General features: G+C 40.5%; 2 protein-coding genes across 3 annotated transcripts in view; both read left to right on the top strand.

Moving 5' to 3' along the window:
- The first annotated feature begins 416 nt into the window (after positions 1 to 416).
- PRKAA1 (protein kinase AMP-activated catalytic subunit alpha 1) overlaps positions 417 to 16455 on the top strand; it is a 44585-nt gene continuing 28546 nt past the window's right edge. The window contains exons 1-2 of one of the 2 annotated variants that reach the window (XM_061189213.1): positions 467 to 543; positions 1748 to 1871. Coding sequence is in view for 1 of the 2 variants with exons in the window: in XM_061189212.1 (XP_061045195.1) it covers positions 417 to 543 (127 nt within the window). In the remaining variant the exon portion in view is untranslated. Of the gene's footprint in view, positions 544 to 1747; positions 1872 to 16455 lie in introns of both variants that reach the window. The other variant, XM_061189212.1, reaches the window with a different exon arrangement.
- LOC133090783 (non-histone chromosomal protein HMG-14-like) lies at positions 14543 to 14932 on the top strand. The gene has a single exon (XM_061189219.1). The coding sequence runs from the start codon at positions 14543 to 14545 to the stop codon at positions 14930 to 14932; it is 390 nt and encodes a 129-aa protein (XP_061045202.1).

Raw genomic sequence — 16455 nt, 5'->3', positions numbered from 1 at the left:
CCCAAGCAACTTCCCCAGTGCCCATCTCCCCACCTTGGAACAGGAAGGGGAGCGGTCCCCACGACTCCGGAGTAATAATTAGGGGAGACCACTGCCTGCAGAGACTCCGCCAGAGGAAAGGAGCCGAGGGGCTGTGGCCCTTCTCTGCAATCCAGGAAGCCCCCTCCCGCGCGCAGGTGGGCGGGCGCCCCATGCCGCAAGGATGCAGGGCATGGAGCGGGGTACCGGGGCCCCTCCCAGAGACCCCCGTCAGCCCCGCCAGGGGGAGCGTCTGCGCCCGACGGCCGGCTGCGGGGACACGGCGGACGGCACAGGGCGGTGGCTCCGCGGCGCGGCTCCCCTCCCGCGTCCCCACCCTCTCCCCGCCCGCCCCCGGCGCGGCCCTGCCCGCCCCCTCCGCCCCCTCCCGCGGCGCCATGCGCAGACTCAGTTCCTGGAGAAAGATGGCGACAGCCGAGAAGCAGAAACACGACGGGCGGGTGAAGATCGGCCACTACATCCTGGGAGACACGCTGGGGGTCGGGACGTTCGGCAAAGTGAAGGGTGAGGACCTCCGGGGCAAGGCTCGGCCCCAGCCCGGGATCCGGGTGACTTCCGCCTTTCGCATCTCTTCATCCTCCCCCGCCCCTTGCGTTCCTCGTCCCCCGGTCTCGGCAGTCCCTGTCCTGGCTCCTGCCGGAGTAGAGCCGGAGGCCACGGCGGGACTGCGGAGCGGCGCCCCCAGGGCGGGCGGGGGTGGGGTGGGGACTGGTCGCCATGGCGACGGTGCGACGGCCAGAGGGGCTCGTCTGTGCGAGGGGCGGGGATGCAGAGGTGCGAACTTTCCCAGGCCGGACGGTCGGGGGCTGCTCTGCCCGCTCCCTTAGCCGGGTGGGGGCGCCGGGGTCTTGGCCGGGAACCCCGGCGAGGCGGCCCGCCGTTCGTCCCCGCTGTGATCCCTCGGCTCAGGAACAGCCCATCGGTTCCCTGGCCGTCCTCGGCATTGTCCGTATTTCCGTCCTCTTCAGAAGGCTGTTGACTTACCTGCCCTGGCTGATTCTCAAGTGTGAAATGTGCTCCCCCGAAGTAAGGTTGCTTTGGGGAGTAGTTTACAGAGTTTAAAAAAAAAAAAAAAAAAAGGCCATCTCGTCGGAAAGGATCACTAATTTTTTTCGGAGCAGTTAATGAATATAAACGGGTCCTCCATGTATTTGCGATCCTTGGTTTATGGTCTGAATGCAGACGCCGTGCCTTCAGTGTTTCTGAATTACCAAACCTGGTAGGCAGTGCAGATTTTGCTTCCAGATAGTGTTTATTAATTCATTGATGCAGTTAGTTTCCGTTTATTTTCACAGGATATCTATATTTTAATAAATAGTTTTATGTACATTACTTGAAAAAAAAATTTTTTTAAAGAAAAGTGGAATCGCTTACCCTTGTTTCAATACAGTATTCTGGAAATAACAGACTTGCTCTCCAGTCCACCAATGCTGGCACAAAAAGTTTAATTGCAAATTTTGTGAGGCATAAATATTTTTTCTTCAAAATATTTGACGTTGTTATTAGGGATGTAGAGGAAGGAAGTATGGAACTGATAGAAATAATTCATGCATTGGCTTTGGATAAATAGCCTGTGACTTGAATATACTAAGCTCTTGGTAAATATTTGACTTGAAAGGGAAAAAAGTTTGTGAAAGTCTGTACAGTGAATTAACTAACTGAGCCTTGCTCTATCGGAGCTAAATAAACATTTTCTGATTTTATCTAGGGATGGAAGAGGAGAGCCCTTCCTTCTCTTGCTCTTTCTGAGTCATAGAACTGGAAAATTGCTGTATAGCCCACAGGGAAGCAACTGCCTAAACCTTCTTAAGAAAATCAGCAAGGCCAACAATGTAAGAAAGTAAGAAGCAAATGCCAGAATAGGGTAATAACAGCCATTAGGGTGGGTCTGTATTAGGCCAGTAAGATGTTTCTGTGCTTTTGAAGTTATTTATTTTTGGCGATGTTGTCTCTTTACTTGTTAGCGATTACAAACTTTCAGTTTATAAGTATTTGTAAGAAATACTCATTAATGCCACCCAAATAGTAATGACAGTTTTGATGCCTTCACCCCTCCCAGAGTTCTGTTTGGATGAGGATACTCATTGTTTTCCTAATATAGACCTGAGCAGAGTCAGGTCTCACTTTCTTATTGGCTAGGTGGCTTTTGGCCTGGCAGATAGGAAAGCAAGAGGATATTTCTCATTTCCTGGGTTTGATCTGTGATGTGGCTGTGCCTTGAATCCCTCCAGCGACTGCTATTCCTTAACCTTCACTCCTCCACATGTGCTTCTCTTGAAATACCACACACTGTCAAAGTCAATCTCTCCAAATATAGAAAGGCCAGTATTAGTCAAAGGATCATAGGTTTTACAGATATGGTTCATTTGTTCATAAATACATTAATTGATGGTGGTCAAAATCTTCAACCAGTGCATTTTTTAAAGTTGTTAAACAGTTGGGATGCTTTCTGCCCCAAATAAGAAAATGCAACTCAGCCTAGCCAAGAACATCTCTTTCTGTGGTTCTCTGTCCAGAGCAAGGAAGCCCCAGCATAGCCCTCATGAGTCTCATTGGCTCAATCAGTCCCTCTGGCCAGGGATACCATGTGCTAACTGGCTTAGGCTTGTGTTCCTATAAGTAGGCACTAGCAGGGGAGATGGTATTACCCTTAGAGGAATATGGCCCACTCTTGGACGTGTCTGTGGGGGGGACATCTTCTTCTGAAGTACTTGAATAGTATGGGGGGACAGAGTAGATACCTACACAGAAATGGTTTTTTTTAGAAGAGAGGAAGGGGGACATAGCTGCCCAGTGAGCAAGCAAAAATAGCCACTGTAGTGGTGACGATGGTAACTTACAGTAGCCAAGAATTTGACAAGAATTCTTATAAATTATATGATTAGCCACATATTTCAATGGAGACAATTTGGATTAGATAGAGGTTTTAAAATTAGTCATACACATTGCTAAATTTAACATAGAAAAGGAGTCTAATGGAGGATGTGATACAGATATGCAGAAAAATTCCCAATATGGTATTCCATCTTATAGGAAACTTATTGCGGGGGCAGAGAGGACTTTAAATTCATATGAATTATTTTGTTTCTTGTTACAGGTTTAAAAAAAATCCTTTGGTAATTTAATGGTAACATTTTGAGGGGAAACTTTAAATAGACAACTAGGGTTAGTTTGGGATTATGCTTGAATTATCTTATTATTTCCAAGATACTTCCCCCCACCCCCACTCCAGTTGTCAGGGTGTTAGTCTCCACTCCCTTGTGGTGTCTACTCCCCTTTCCTCCCAGGTAGAACAATTATAAAAGCATGGATGAACAGAGTCATGTTACTATTGCAGTAAATTTAAATGACAGTTTTTGTTAGTTTTCCAAAAGAAGATGCCTCTTTAGTAGGGTGGGTAGCCTTTGGCAAATGAGTTGTTTATACATACAATGGATTTATTAATTTGGTGAGTATTTCTATATAAAACTGCAATCTCAGATAAATAGGTGACTCTTCGAATGAATCAAAGAAGTTACTTAAAAGCTTCTTTAAGTAAAAAATCAATATGTGAATTAGAGCTATATATATCAGCATGGGTGAATTTCAAGTATATAAGGTCAGGCCACAAAAACAAGAAGTTGAAGAATATATACAGTCACGTTATTCATATAAAATTTAAAAACATGCAAAAACACTCATGCATTACTGGTAGGAGTACAAATTGGTACCACCTCTATAGAGTATGACAGTATTTATTAAAGTTGACCCAGCAATTCAGCTTCTAGGAATTTATCCTATAGGTGTATGAAATAATGAGTTATTCATTGCCATATTGTTTGTAAATACAAAAGATTGGAAGTAACCTTTCTAGTAGGACAATAGTTAAATTATGGTTTACCCATACAGTGGTGTACCTTGCAGACATTAGGAAAAAAAAAAAGCAAGAGACTTCATATAATACAGGGAACAATTTCCAATGTGTATTTTTAAGAGGAAAAAATAAGGGGATAGTAGAACAAAGTATATAGTATTCCTACCATTTGTGTATAAAGAGCAGGGACAAATTAAAGTAAGTGTAACTACTTGCATATGTATAGAGTGTCTCTTTAAAGATACACACGAAACTGTTACATTAGTTGTTCAGGGGAGGGGAACTAGGTAGCAGGGGGACATGTCACTGTATATCTTTTTATAGTTTTGAATTGTGTAGTGCAGGTATTATATATTCAAAAGAATATATAAAATTAAATTTGTAAAATAACCGTATGAAAAACATTGTTACTGTATCATTTATGGCTTCATACCTGTGGGAAAGACAAACACCACATTCAAGATAGTGGTAACCTCTAGGGAGAGAGAAGGGAGAAAGGAATCTGGGAGGAGTCAGACTGGGCTTCAGTTGCATCTGTAATGTTTTACTGCTTAAGCTGCTGTTGGGTGGAACATGAGTATTTGGTTTGCCTTTTGGGATGCCTGAAATGTTTGGTTAAGAAAAGGTACCTTTCTCACATTTCCACCTATAGCTTTTAAAATTCATCCCTCTCTAGGATTAAGTTATTTCCCTGATACTTTTAGCAGTGAGATTTTTATTTTTTTCAATTTTAGAGTGAGAATGAAATGGTTGGGTGATTAGAATATCTTTAGTCAATATTTCCATCTTTGTGGCATCTCTTTATCAGTATTTAAAATGCTCTCTTTCAAAGTATGATCTTGTTTTACTTCAGGATTACATATCTTATTAGAAGAGCATCTGCTACACTGTTCAACAGTTAGACAAAGTTCCCTTTAGAAAGCGATAACAGGTTGTTAGCTAATATTTAGTTGACTCATCTGCTGCTGTTGTTGTGCGGGAGACATTGTGAGTTCTGGTAACCTTTGCTGTGAATGACTCAAGTCTTCCATGGCAGAAATACCTGTCTTCCATTTCACCCAAAAGCAACATCTTAGCATTACTGTAAAACAGTGACAGTCTGAAGAGTAACGTTTTGAGCTTTGGAAAAGGGGAGAAATATCTTAGTAATGCATATTCCTGACAAAGTCCATTTACTGCACTGATTGACTTACGGAGCAGCAGTTAATTTGGCTGCAACTGAGTTAAGTCATTGGAGGATCTTTAGCCTAGTTTTGAGAAAACAGTTCAGGTTTTGATATTGTGCCAAGGCTTTTTTTCCCTTCCCACTGCACTTTGATGGTGGGGTAGAGCGGAGAGGTGCAAGACTTGGAATATTTCTAATTAGAAGACCTGTTCCAACTTGATCAGTTAATAGCTTTACTTCAACAAATTAATCTCCCAGAGCCTCATATTACCTGCATCATAGGTTTATTGTGAGGATCGAATGTGATAATGTGTTTCCTAAGCTATAATAAGGTAACTATATTTTCAAAAATATTATGGTACTGAAATTCTAATGCTGACGTATATTGGCAGTTGGGTTCAAGGCAGATATCTGTGTTCCTACAAGTAAGGAAAACATGACATATTATCTTATGGCCTTAAATTAGTAAGATTTTGCTGGGAAGAAAAAGGGAGAAAAATAATAAGAGATACTGCCTACTCTGAAAGAGAAAATATTTAGAGTCATCAATGTTGGGACATATTTTAAAACTTTGGAGGGAAAAACCTGTATCCAATTAAGACTGGGAAATACCAGGTTAAACGTTTGATAGGTTTCTTTACTGCGGGGCTCTTTAGAGCCATTACTGTGTTAATATGTATAATGAGTTTCCAAAAGGGAGAGCAGACATCCTTTCCCAGACTCCTTGATTATGAAATCTTTTTCTGTGGAGAGTCTCCAGTCCTAGTGTTTTGTAGAGCATACTTTAGAAAGTCTATTCTAATAATTTTAGTTTTATGATTTTTTTCTAGCCCATAGAAACTTAGAATCCTGAAATTAGAACATTGGAGAGGAGGCTGTGAGTTGACTCCTGATAGGCTGTGGAGGATGAGACACAACTTCAAAAAGCAGAAAACCCTAGGAGCTGGAACATAATAGCCTGGGAGCAAGAAGTAACTCCCATGGATGTCACTGTGTGAGGGCATAGGGAATAACTGATGCTCATACAAGGTAAACATTTGCTTGGTTCCCCGTCATCACTGTGTTCCATTTAAGAATTCTTGGATGGGACTTCCCTGGTGGCACAGTGGTTAAGAATCCGCCTGCCGAGCAACTAAGCCCATGCTCCACAACTACTGAGCCTGTGCTCTAGAGCCTGCGAGCCACAACTACTGAGCCTGTGCTCTAGAGCCTGCGAGCCACAACTACTGAGCCTGTGTGCTGCAACTACTGAAGCCCACGCGCCTAGAGCCCATGCTCCACAACACGTGCACCGCAATGAGAAGCTCGCTCACTGCAATGAAGAGTAGCCCCTGCTCGCCGCAACTAGAGAAAGCCCACGTGCAGCAACGAAGACCTAACACAGCCAAAAATAAATAAATAAAATAAATAAATTTATTAAAAAAAAAAAAGAATCCGCCTGCCAATGCAGGGGACATGGGTTCGATCCCTGGTCCGGGAAGATCCCACATGCCGCGGAGCAACTAAGCCCGTGCGCCACAACTACTGAGCCTGTGCTCTAGAACCTGTGAGCCACAACTACTGAAGCCCACGCGCCTAGAACCCGTACTCTGCAACAAGAGAAGCCACCAAAATGAGAAGCCCACGCACTGCAACGAAGAGTAGCCCCCGCTCGCCGCGACTAGAGAAAGCCTGCGCACAGCAATGAAGACCCAACGCAGCCAAAAATAAATAAATAAATAAATTTATTAAAAAAAAAGAATTCTTGGACATGTGTAGTTCAGTTTAGAAAACCTGTTTTCAAAAAAGATAACTTTTGTTAACTTGTTGATTTTAATGGTGAATATCATAAACCTATCAGTTTCCTAGGGCTGCAGTAACAAAGTACCACAAACCGGATGGCTTAAAACAACAGAAATTGTTTTGGAGTTGTGGAGGCCGTAAGTCCGAAATCAAGGGTTTAGTAGGGTTACACTCCCTCTGAAGGCTTTAGGGGAGAATCTGTTTCTTGCTTCTTCCAGCTTCTGGTGGCTCCTGGTGTTCCTTGGCTTGTGGTAGCAAAACTCCATTCTCTGCTCGTCTTCACATGGCCCCATTTGTGTGTGTGTGCCTGTGTTCTCTCCTTTTCTTATAAGGACACCAGTCATTAGACATAGAGCCCACCCTACATCTAGGATGATTTCATCCTGAGATCCTTAACTAAGTACACCCCCTAAGACCCTATTTCCAAATAAGATCCCATTCTGTGGTTATAGTAGACGTGAGTTTGTGGGGAGGGGGACACTTTTCAACCCACTGCACTTGCCATTACAGTTTATGTGCTTTTATTTATTTATTTATTTGGCCGCGGTGCACAGCTTGCGGGATCTTAGTTCCCTGACCAGGGCTTGAACCCAGGGCCTGAACCCAGGGCCTGGCAGTGAAAGCCCTGAGTCCTAACCACTGGACCGCCAGGGAAATCCCTATGTGCTTTTAGTTTTATGTTCTTAATTTCTCCCTTATGATGCAGTCATCCCTCAGTATCTGTGAGGGATTGGTTCCAGGAGTCCCTGAGGATACCAAAATCTGTGATGCTCAAGTCCCTTATATTAAGTGATATAGTACAGTCGGCCTTCCATACCCTCAGGTTCTGCATACAAGGATAGGGAGGCTGAATGTTTATTTACTGAAAAAAATCCTAGTATAAATGGACTCTTGCAGTTCAAACCCGTGTTGTTCAAGGATCAATTGTACTTTTTGAGTAACTTTTAAACTGGTTTAATAGAATGAATAAAATGTCTTCTTTGGTATCTTGTTTTAAAACATTTAAATCAATAGGAAGCAGGTTTTTATTAGATTGGATTTATTTTTCTTATACAAGAAAAAGGTCATAGTAGCAGTGTCTGGCACATAGTAGGTGCAGGTGCTCTATAATTATTTCTTAAATATATGAATGAATTTTTAGAATAAGTCTTATTAGTATGGGGAATTCAGTCTATTATTCTTTTCAAAACTACAAGACTGTAAATTAAGGGTTCTGCTGATATGTTCAACTTCTACTATTTATGTTTTATTAAAAGGATATTTAGTATTATTATACTATGTAATATTCTTTTGAGGATTATCTTTTAAAAAATATCACATTTCACTTACCCTTTTTGGAAAAAGCACAAGTTTTTGAGACAGATCTGGCTTTGTATTTTTGCTTTGTCAGTCACTAGCTGTGTAACTTTGGGCAAGTTATTTCATCTTCCTGTGCCTCAGTTACTTGTAAAGTGTTGCTAATAATACTAGTCTTCCAGGGTTGGTGAGAGTTAGAGTCAGTATGTTTGGGTACAAAGTGGGTATGTCATGAATATTAACTAGTGAGTTGTATACCTTAATTATGCATTATAAATCAACTAGATTTATATTTTAAAAAGTAGTAGTCATTTAAAAATATCTGATTTCAACTTAAGTCAAATGAACCTGTTTTCACCTCTGTGCTCTTCTATGACAGAATAAGTGTTTCTATAGTTTTTGGGTAGTAGGTGAAATCCCTGTCAAGGACTTGGCACTATGTATATATATGTCTAGCAATATTATGTTGAAAATTAACCAAAGTTAGGAAATGGGTTGAACTTTGGAAGCTAGAAATCTCTGGTATTGATGGGATGGAGGAGGATGGAGCAGGTTAGTGAGATTGAAGCTTATGGGGATGGAAACTAGATGCATAGAAATTACAGCTATTATTTATTTAGTACTTATTATGTACCTGGATCTAAGTGGATAAAAGGGACAAATCAAAGAGCTGAGATAAGATTGGCTATATAGGATTAAATCAGAAAATTTAGGACTGATTAGCTAGGAATGGGGGACAGGTTTGGGAGCAATGGAAAATAAATAACCCTAAATAGCAATAGCCATCCTTTCTTTATTGAGCACTTAACTGTGCCGGTCACTATGGAAAGTGCTTTACAAAGCCTACTTCATGTCACCCTTATGGAGTACGTGGTATTCTGATTTTGAATAGAAGGTTGAAGTAATTTAACTTGTTCAAGTCAAACATTTAGTAAATACCTTCATGCAGGACCAAAGCCCAGGTCTTTGTGACGGCAAAGCCCATGCTCTGCACGCAGATTGCCTTCTCATGTGGAAGTGGAATTGGGTGCTTAGCCCTACTCCTGAAAAAGATGAATCTGTTAATACCTATCATTGCTTTTTCCTTCTCTTTGAAATTTTTCTTAATTGAAAAGAATATTAAAAAGTAAGTAAAATTTGAAAGAAAGATCAGTGTAGAATAACTTTTAATTATGGCACATTATCATTTTTATGTAAATATTTTTGTATAGCTGGAAAATGTAGAATACATATACAATTTTTGTTTGTTCTTTTCATGTTTATGAGCATTTCATGTAGTTTTTCTATGAGAGTCTGTTATGTTGGAATGACAATATATTAAACTGTTATCTGAAATTGGTCATTTAGGTTAATTGCAGTATTTGTTCTTACATAAGACACTGTAATAAACATATTTATGCACATTTTTTCATTTACTTAATTCTAAGTTAAATTACAAGTAGAGGAACAACAAATTAAAAAAAAAATGAAATAGCACCCTTAATGCTATTCTAGGACAGTAATTGCCCTTTTATTGCCCTAAAATGTACTGTTGGTTTACACAGCCATGAAAAAGGAATTATTATACTAACATTCCATTAAAAGAACCAAACTGTTGGGACTTCCCTGGTGGTGCAGTGGTTAAGACTCCGCACTCCCAACGCAGGGGGCCTGGGTTCTATCCCTGGTCAGGAAACTAGATCCCACATGCATGCAGCAACTGGGAGTTCGCATGCCACAACTAAGGAGCCTGCCTGCCACAACTAAGACCCAGTGCAACCAAATAAGTAAATAAATATTAAAACAAAAACAAAAAAACCCAAACTGATCATGTACTCTGCCTACTGACTTAGTTTGGAATGTCTGTGTATGTGTGAGAATTTGAATGATATCTTTACAGTTGTTGTCATGACACCTTCCCCCTCCCTGACATTGTCTTAATTTTTGTTTGAATATTTTGTCACACTTTTGTGATTTCTTCCACTGTTTCAAAAGTGAAGAAGTTATGCCTCTATACTTCTAATTAATTTATAATTTGATGAAATGCTCAAGTTTTAGAAAAAAGTTGAGCTATACCTTGATTATCTTGTGATTGATTTCATTCTGTTTATTCTGCCTTCTTTATTTTTTTGGGGGGGGCGTCTGTTATTTATAGGTGGAATGATATTCTCCTCCTTATTACTCATGAGTTGAATTTTACTTGATTCCCTATGCCTTGTCTATCACCTTCCCTCCTACTCTTGCTAATTTCTTCCTAACTTTTTGGTATGTGCTCCATAAAATTTTCTGTCACATATCTGCTGCAACTTACTGCTTTCTAAATGATTTTAGTTGTTCTGTTGTAAAGTTTGTCTTGCACTCTCTTATTTCATAACTTCTTTATTTTCTTATCACCATGAAATAGTTAATAATTTTCCTAAAACATTCACATATTTCTCAAGTGAGCATTATTAATGTTTATTCTTTTTGTTTGCTTGTTTAATTCTTTTGTACTCGTTTTGGTGTTTCTTACCTTACAGTTACTTTCGTCCTCTTCAGAGGCCAGGAAGGTCCCAGAGACCCAGACTGCTTTCCATTGGTACTTTCCCTGGCCGCGTTAACTGGCGTATAGAAGATGCTCCATACATAAGGCCAAATGAATGAATTTGAGAGAATGCTTTGAATCTCCTATTCCAGGTCCTTATTTAATGACAGAATGTACATCAAGAGTTTCAGATAAGCCCTAATTGTTTCTTAAAGTTAATTGGGGTTGAAAATAAGTTAAGCAGAGTATGGTGTAAGAGGAGAGTGGTCAATGAATTGGAGTTTCATCAACCAGTTGATGAATTGGGTGATGAATTGGAGTTTAGACCCAAACGGATTCTGCCAATATTAACTGGTATTGTTGCTATTTCCCAGTTCTGTTTCAGTTGTGCAGTTAATGGGAAAAGGTTCCTACCAAGCCATGCTTGGAGTTTTGGGGGGTAGTTGGGACAGATGAGATGAGTACTTACTCAGTATCAATAAATTAGGTCTCAGAAAGAAGATACTTCCTGAATTTGGGTTTAACAGTCAAGTTGACTCCTCTTAATCACATCTGTTCGGTACTGGAGACTGGAGAAAACCTTATCAGAAATTAGAATGTGCTTGATTTCTACAGTTCATTTCAGCTGTGACTATAGGTTTTTCTTCCTCACTGATTTCATATATATTTTAATGATGTTTTGATGGAAATATATACAGTGCGTTCTGTTACCGTGCCATCTTTCAGGAAGCTTCTATAATTTCTTAGCTATGAATGGTTCTTTTTTTTTTTTTTAATTGAGGTATAGTTGATTTACAGTATTATATTCATTTCAGGTATACAACATAGTGATTCAAAATTTTTATAGATTTATACTCCATTTAAAGTTAATATAAAATGTTAGCTATATTCCCTGTGCTGTACAATATATCCTTGTAGATTATTTATTTCATATTGATACACAGTTTGTACCTCTTCATCCCCTACCTCTATCTTGCCCCTCCCCACTTCCCTCTCCCCACTGGTAACCACTAGTTTGTTCTCTATATCTGTGAGTCTGTTTCTGTTTTGTTATATTCACTAGTTTGTTTTATTTTTTAGATTCCATGTATAAGTGATGATATACAGTATTTGTCTTTCTGTCTGACTTATTTCATAGCAGAATACCCTCCAGGTGCATCCATGTTGTTGTAAATGGCAAAATGTCATTCTTTTTTATGGCTGAGTAATATTCCATTGTGTGTATATGGAGATATATATATATATATATATATATACCACATCTTATTTATTCATTCATCTGTTGATGGACACTTAGGTTGCTTCCATGTCTTGACTACTGTAAATAGTGCTGCTATGAACATTGGGGTGCATGTATCTTTTCGAATTAGTGTTTTTGTTTTCTTCAGATATATGCCCCAGGAGTGGGATTGCTGGATCATATGGTAGTTCTACTTTTAGTTTTCTGAGGAACCTCCATACTATTTTCCATAGTGGCTGCACCAATTTGCATTCCCACCAGCAGTGTACAAGGGTTCCCCTTTCTCCACATCCTTGCCAACATTTGTTATTTGTAGACTTTTTGATGATAGCCATTCTGACAGATGTGATGTGATATCTCATTGTGGTTTTGATTTGTATTTCTCTGATGATTAGCAGTGTTGAGCATCTTTTCATGTGCCTATTGGCCAGCCATGGATGGTTTTGAGATTAGTTGAACTATATAAATGGTACTTACAAGAAAAGTTAGAGATTCCCTTTACATTGTAGTAGTTTAAAAATGGCACTTTTTGGAGATTAATCCTTTGTCAGTTGCTTCGTTTGCAAACATTTTCTCCCATTCTGAGGGTTGTCTTTTCGTCTTGTTTATGGTTTCCTTTGCTGTGCAAAAGCTTTTAAGCTTTTCATTAGGTCCCATTTGTTTATTTTTGTTTTTATTTCCCTTTCTCTAGGAGGTGGGTCAAAAAGGATCTTGCTGTCATTTATGTCATAGAGTGTTCTGCTTATGTTTTCCTCTAAGAGATTTATAGTGTCTGGCCTTATATTTAGGATTTTTTTTTTTACATTTAGGTCTTTAATCCATTTTGAGTTTATTTTTGTTTATGGTGTTAGGGAGTGTTCTAATTTCATTCTTTTATATGTAGCTGTCCAGTTTTCCCAGCACCACTTATTGAAGAGGCTATCTTTTCTCCACTGTATATTCTTGCCTCCTTTATCAAAGATAAGGTGACCATATGTGTGTGGGTTTATATCTGGGCTTTCTATCCTGTTCCATTGATCTATATTTCTGTTTTTGTGCCAGTACCATACTGTCTTGATTACTGTAGCTTTGTAGTATAGTCTGAAGTCAGGGAGCCTGATTCCTCCAGCTCCGTTTTTCTTTCTCAAGATTGCTTTGGCAATTCGGGGTCTTTTGTGTTTCACAGATTGCCAACAAACACATGAAAAGATGCTCAACGTCACTAATCATTAGAGAAATGCAAATCAAAACTGCAATGAGGGGCTTCCCTGGTGGCGCAGTGGTTGAGAATCCGCCTGCCAATGCAGGGGACACGGGTTCGAGCCCTGGCCTGGGAAGATCCCACATGCCGCGGAGCAACTCGGCCCGTGAGCCACAACTACTGAGCCTGCACATCTGGAGCCTGCGCTCCGCAACAGGAGAGGTCGCGATAGTGAGAGGCCCGCGCACCGCGATGAAGAGTGGCCCCCGCACGCTGCAACTAGAGGAAGCCCTCGCACCGAAACGAAGACCCAACACAGCCAAAAATAAATAAACAAACAAACAAACAAATAAATAAATAAATTAAAAAAAAAAAAAAAACTGCAATGAGGTATCACCTCACACCGGTCAGAATGGCCATCATCAGAAAATCTACAAACAGTAAATGCTGGAGAAGGTGTGGAGAAAAGGGAACCCTCTTGCACTGTTGGTGGGAACGTAAATTGATGCAGCCACTATGGAGAACAGTATGGAGGTTCCTTAAAAAACGAAAAAGAGAACTACCATATGACCCAGCAGTCCCACTACTGGACATATACCTGGAGAAAACTATAATTCAAAAAGAGTCATGTACCACAATGTTCATTGCAGCACTATTTACAGTAGCCAGGATATGGAAGCAACCTAAGTGTCCATCGACAGATGAATGGATAAAGAAGAAGTGGCACATATATATAATGGAATATTACTCAGCCATAAAAAGAAACGAAATTGAGTTATTTGTAGTGAGGTGGGTGGACCTAGAGTCTGTCATACAGAGTGAATTAAGTCAGAAAGAGAAAAATACTGTATGCTAACACATATATATGGAATATAAGAAAAAAAATGGTTCTGAAGAACCTAGGGGCAGGACAGGAATAAAGACGCAGTCACAGAGAATGGACTTGAGGACATGGGAAGGGGGGAGGGTAAGCTGGGACGAAGTGAGAAAGTGGCATGGACATATATACACTAACAAATGTAAAATAGATAGCTAGTGGGAAGCAACCGCATAGCACAGGGAGATCAGCTCGGTGCTTTGTGACCACCTAGAGGGGTGGGATAGGGAGGGTGGGAGGGACACGCAAGAGGGAGGAGATATGGGGATATATGTATATACATATAGCTGATTCACTTGTTATACAGCAGAAACTAACACACCATTGTAAAGCATTATACTCCAAAGATGTTTTTAAAAAAATGGCACTTTTACTTTATGATTCCCTGATAATCCTTTGGGTTAGACTATGTTGCGGTTGAACATTCGCTCATTTGCTGGGAAGATTTGTATTGTGGGAGTATTGTGAAGGTTAAGAAAGGATCTGGGCGGGTCCCAGCAGCTCGGGCGGCGGGAAGAGCGGCAGCGGCCAGGCAGCCCAGCTTCGCGAAGGCTCTCGGCGCGCCGCGGCCCGCAGGCACCCGGCACACGCCCGCCCCGCCGCCACAATGCCCAAGAGGAAGGTCAGCTCCGCCAAGGAGGGGGCAGCGAAGGAGGAGCCCGAGAGGAGATCGGCGAGGTTGTCAGCAAACCGGCTCCCGCAAAAGTGGAAACGAAGCCAAAAAAAGGCAGCAGGAAAGGATAAATCTTCAGCCAAAAAAGTGCAGACAAAAGGGAAAAGGGGAGCAAAGGGAAAACAGGCTGAAGTGGCTAACCAAGAGACTAAAGAAGACTTACCTGCAGAAAACAGAGAAACTAAAAATGAGAAGAGCCCAGCCTCTGATGAAGCAGGAGAGAAAGAAGCAACTCTGATTAATATCACACATCCGGTCCTATCGGTGGTCCCTGTCTCCCTTCTTGTACAATCCAGAGGAATATTTTTATCAACTGTTTTGTAAATGCAAGTGTTTTAGTAGCTCTAGAAACATTTTTAAAAAGGAAGGAATCCCACCTTATCCCATTTTTTAAGTGTAAATGCGTTTTTTTTTTAAGAGGTGAAATCATTTGCTGGTTGTTTATTTTTTGGTACAACCAGAAAATAGTGGGATATTGAATATGGAAGGCTTTGATTATCTTAGGTGTCAGCTTAACATTCCATAGATGAGGGGTAGCTTTTATATCCTATAATACAAAGCATACTAAATGGCAGTTTGGAGTCAGTTGTGCATGTCTTAAACATTTTACATTACTTCTTTTCCCATGTTGTTTTTGGTTGAATTGTTTCCTAAAGCAAACCACTCACTCCTTGATCTTGGCTCTCCTGGTCAGAATTTTGTGTACTCTGTAACATCTTTGGTTGTGGTAGTCCAGTTCTTCTCGTAACTTTGTTAATGTGCTGTGAACGACTGACAATTTGAGTATGTAGTGTATATGATATTAAATTGTGAATCATGTGTTACAATGTAACAGCATATCAGTATTTGAAGATATTGGTACTTGATATCCTGTCAAGGAAAATTTGCCTCCAAATTTTAAGCTGGAAAGTCACTGGAATAACTGTTCAGAAAAGAATCACAACTACATGACTTTTTAGATTTTTGGTACGTATGTTAAGAATTGTATACAATTTAGGAACTTCCCTGGTGGCACAGTGGTTAAGAATCTGCCTGCCAGTGCAGGGGACACAGGTTCAAGCCCTGGTCCGGGAAGATCCCATGTGCCTCGGAGCAACTAATCCCGTGCACCACAACTACTTAGCCTGCGCTCTAGAGCCCGTGAGCCACAACTGCTGAGCCCATGTGCCACAACTACTGGAGCCCGCACACCTAGAGCCTGTGCTCCGCAACAAGAGAAGCCACCGCAGTGAGAAGCCTGTGCACCGCAACGAAGAGTAGCCCCCGTTCGCCGCAACTAGAGAAAGCCCGTGCACAGCAGCAAAGATCCAACACAGCCAAGAAAAAAAAAAAGAATTGTATACAATTTAAATGTCTGTGCTGATCCTCAAAACAACCAGTAAAATCTCAATTTTTTTTTTTGAAAAAAAAAAAAGAAAGGATCCGGACAAAATGGAAGATGAACTTAGGTGGTAAATTACTTTCTTGAAAGGGACTGAGTTAGGACTCTGATTTAAACACTTTTCTTTGAGTCTTATTTAACAAAGACTTTTTCTTCCATTGTGAAATATCTGTGTAACCTAACCTTAAATTTAGTATTATTAACTAAAATATTTAAGCAAAGTAGCAAATGCTTAAAAAATTCAAAATAATGAGGAACCACCCCATCCCCTGTTCCACCCCTCTCAATTGCAGGGGGTTTCATGGGGCAGAAGATCCCTTCACTCATTGTCTTGGTTAGCTTGGTGGGGAAAAAAATGTTAAATTGTTGAAAACCATTGGACCCGATGATCTGTAAGGTTCTCCTTAGTTCTAAAACTCTAAACTTCTTATTGTTAAATTGTCAAGAGCACATATTAAGTGAGGAG

Source organism: Eubalaena glacialis, chromosome 4 (assembly GCF_028564815.1).
Source record: "Eubalaena glacialis isolate mEubGla1 chromosome 4, mEubGla1.1.hap2.+ XY, whole genome shotgun sequence".
Classification (NCBI taxonomy): Eukaryota; Metazoa; Chordata; class Mammalia; order Artiodactyla; family Balaenidae; genus Eubalaena; species Eubalaena glacialis.
This window is presented reverse-complemented; position numbering and strand designations above follow the sequence as displayed.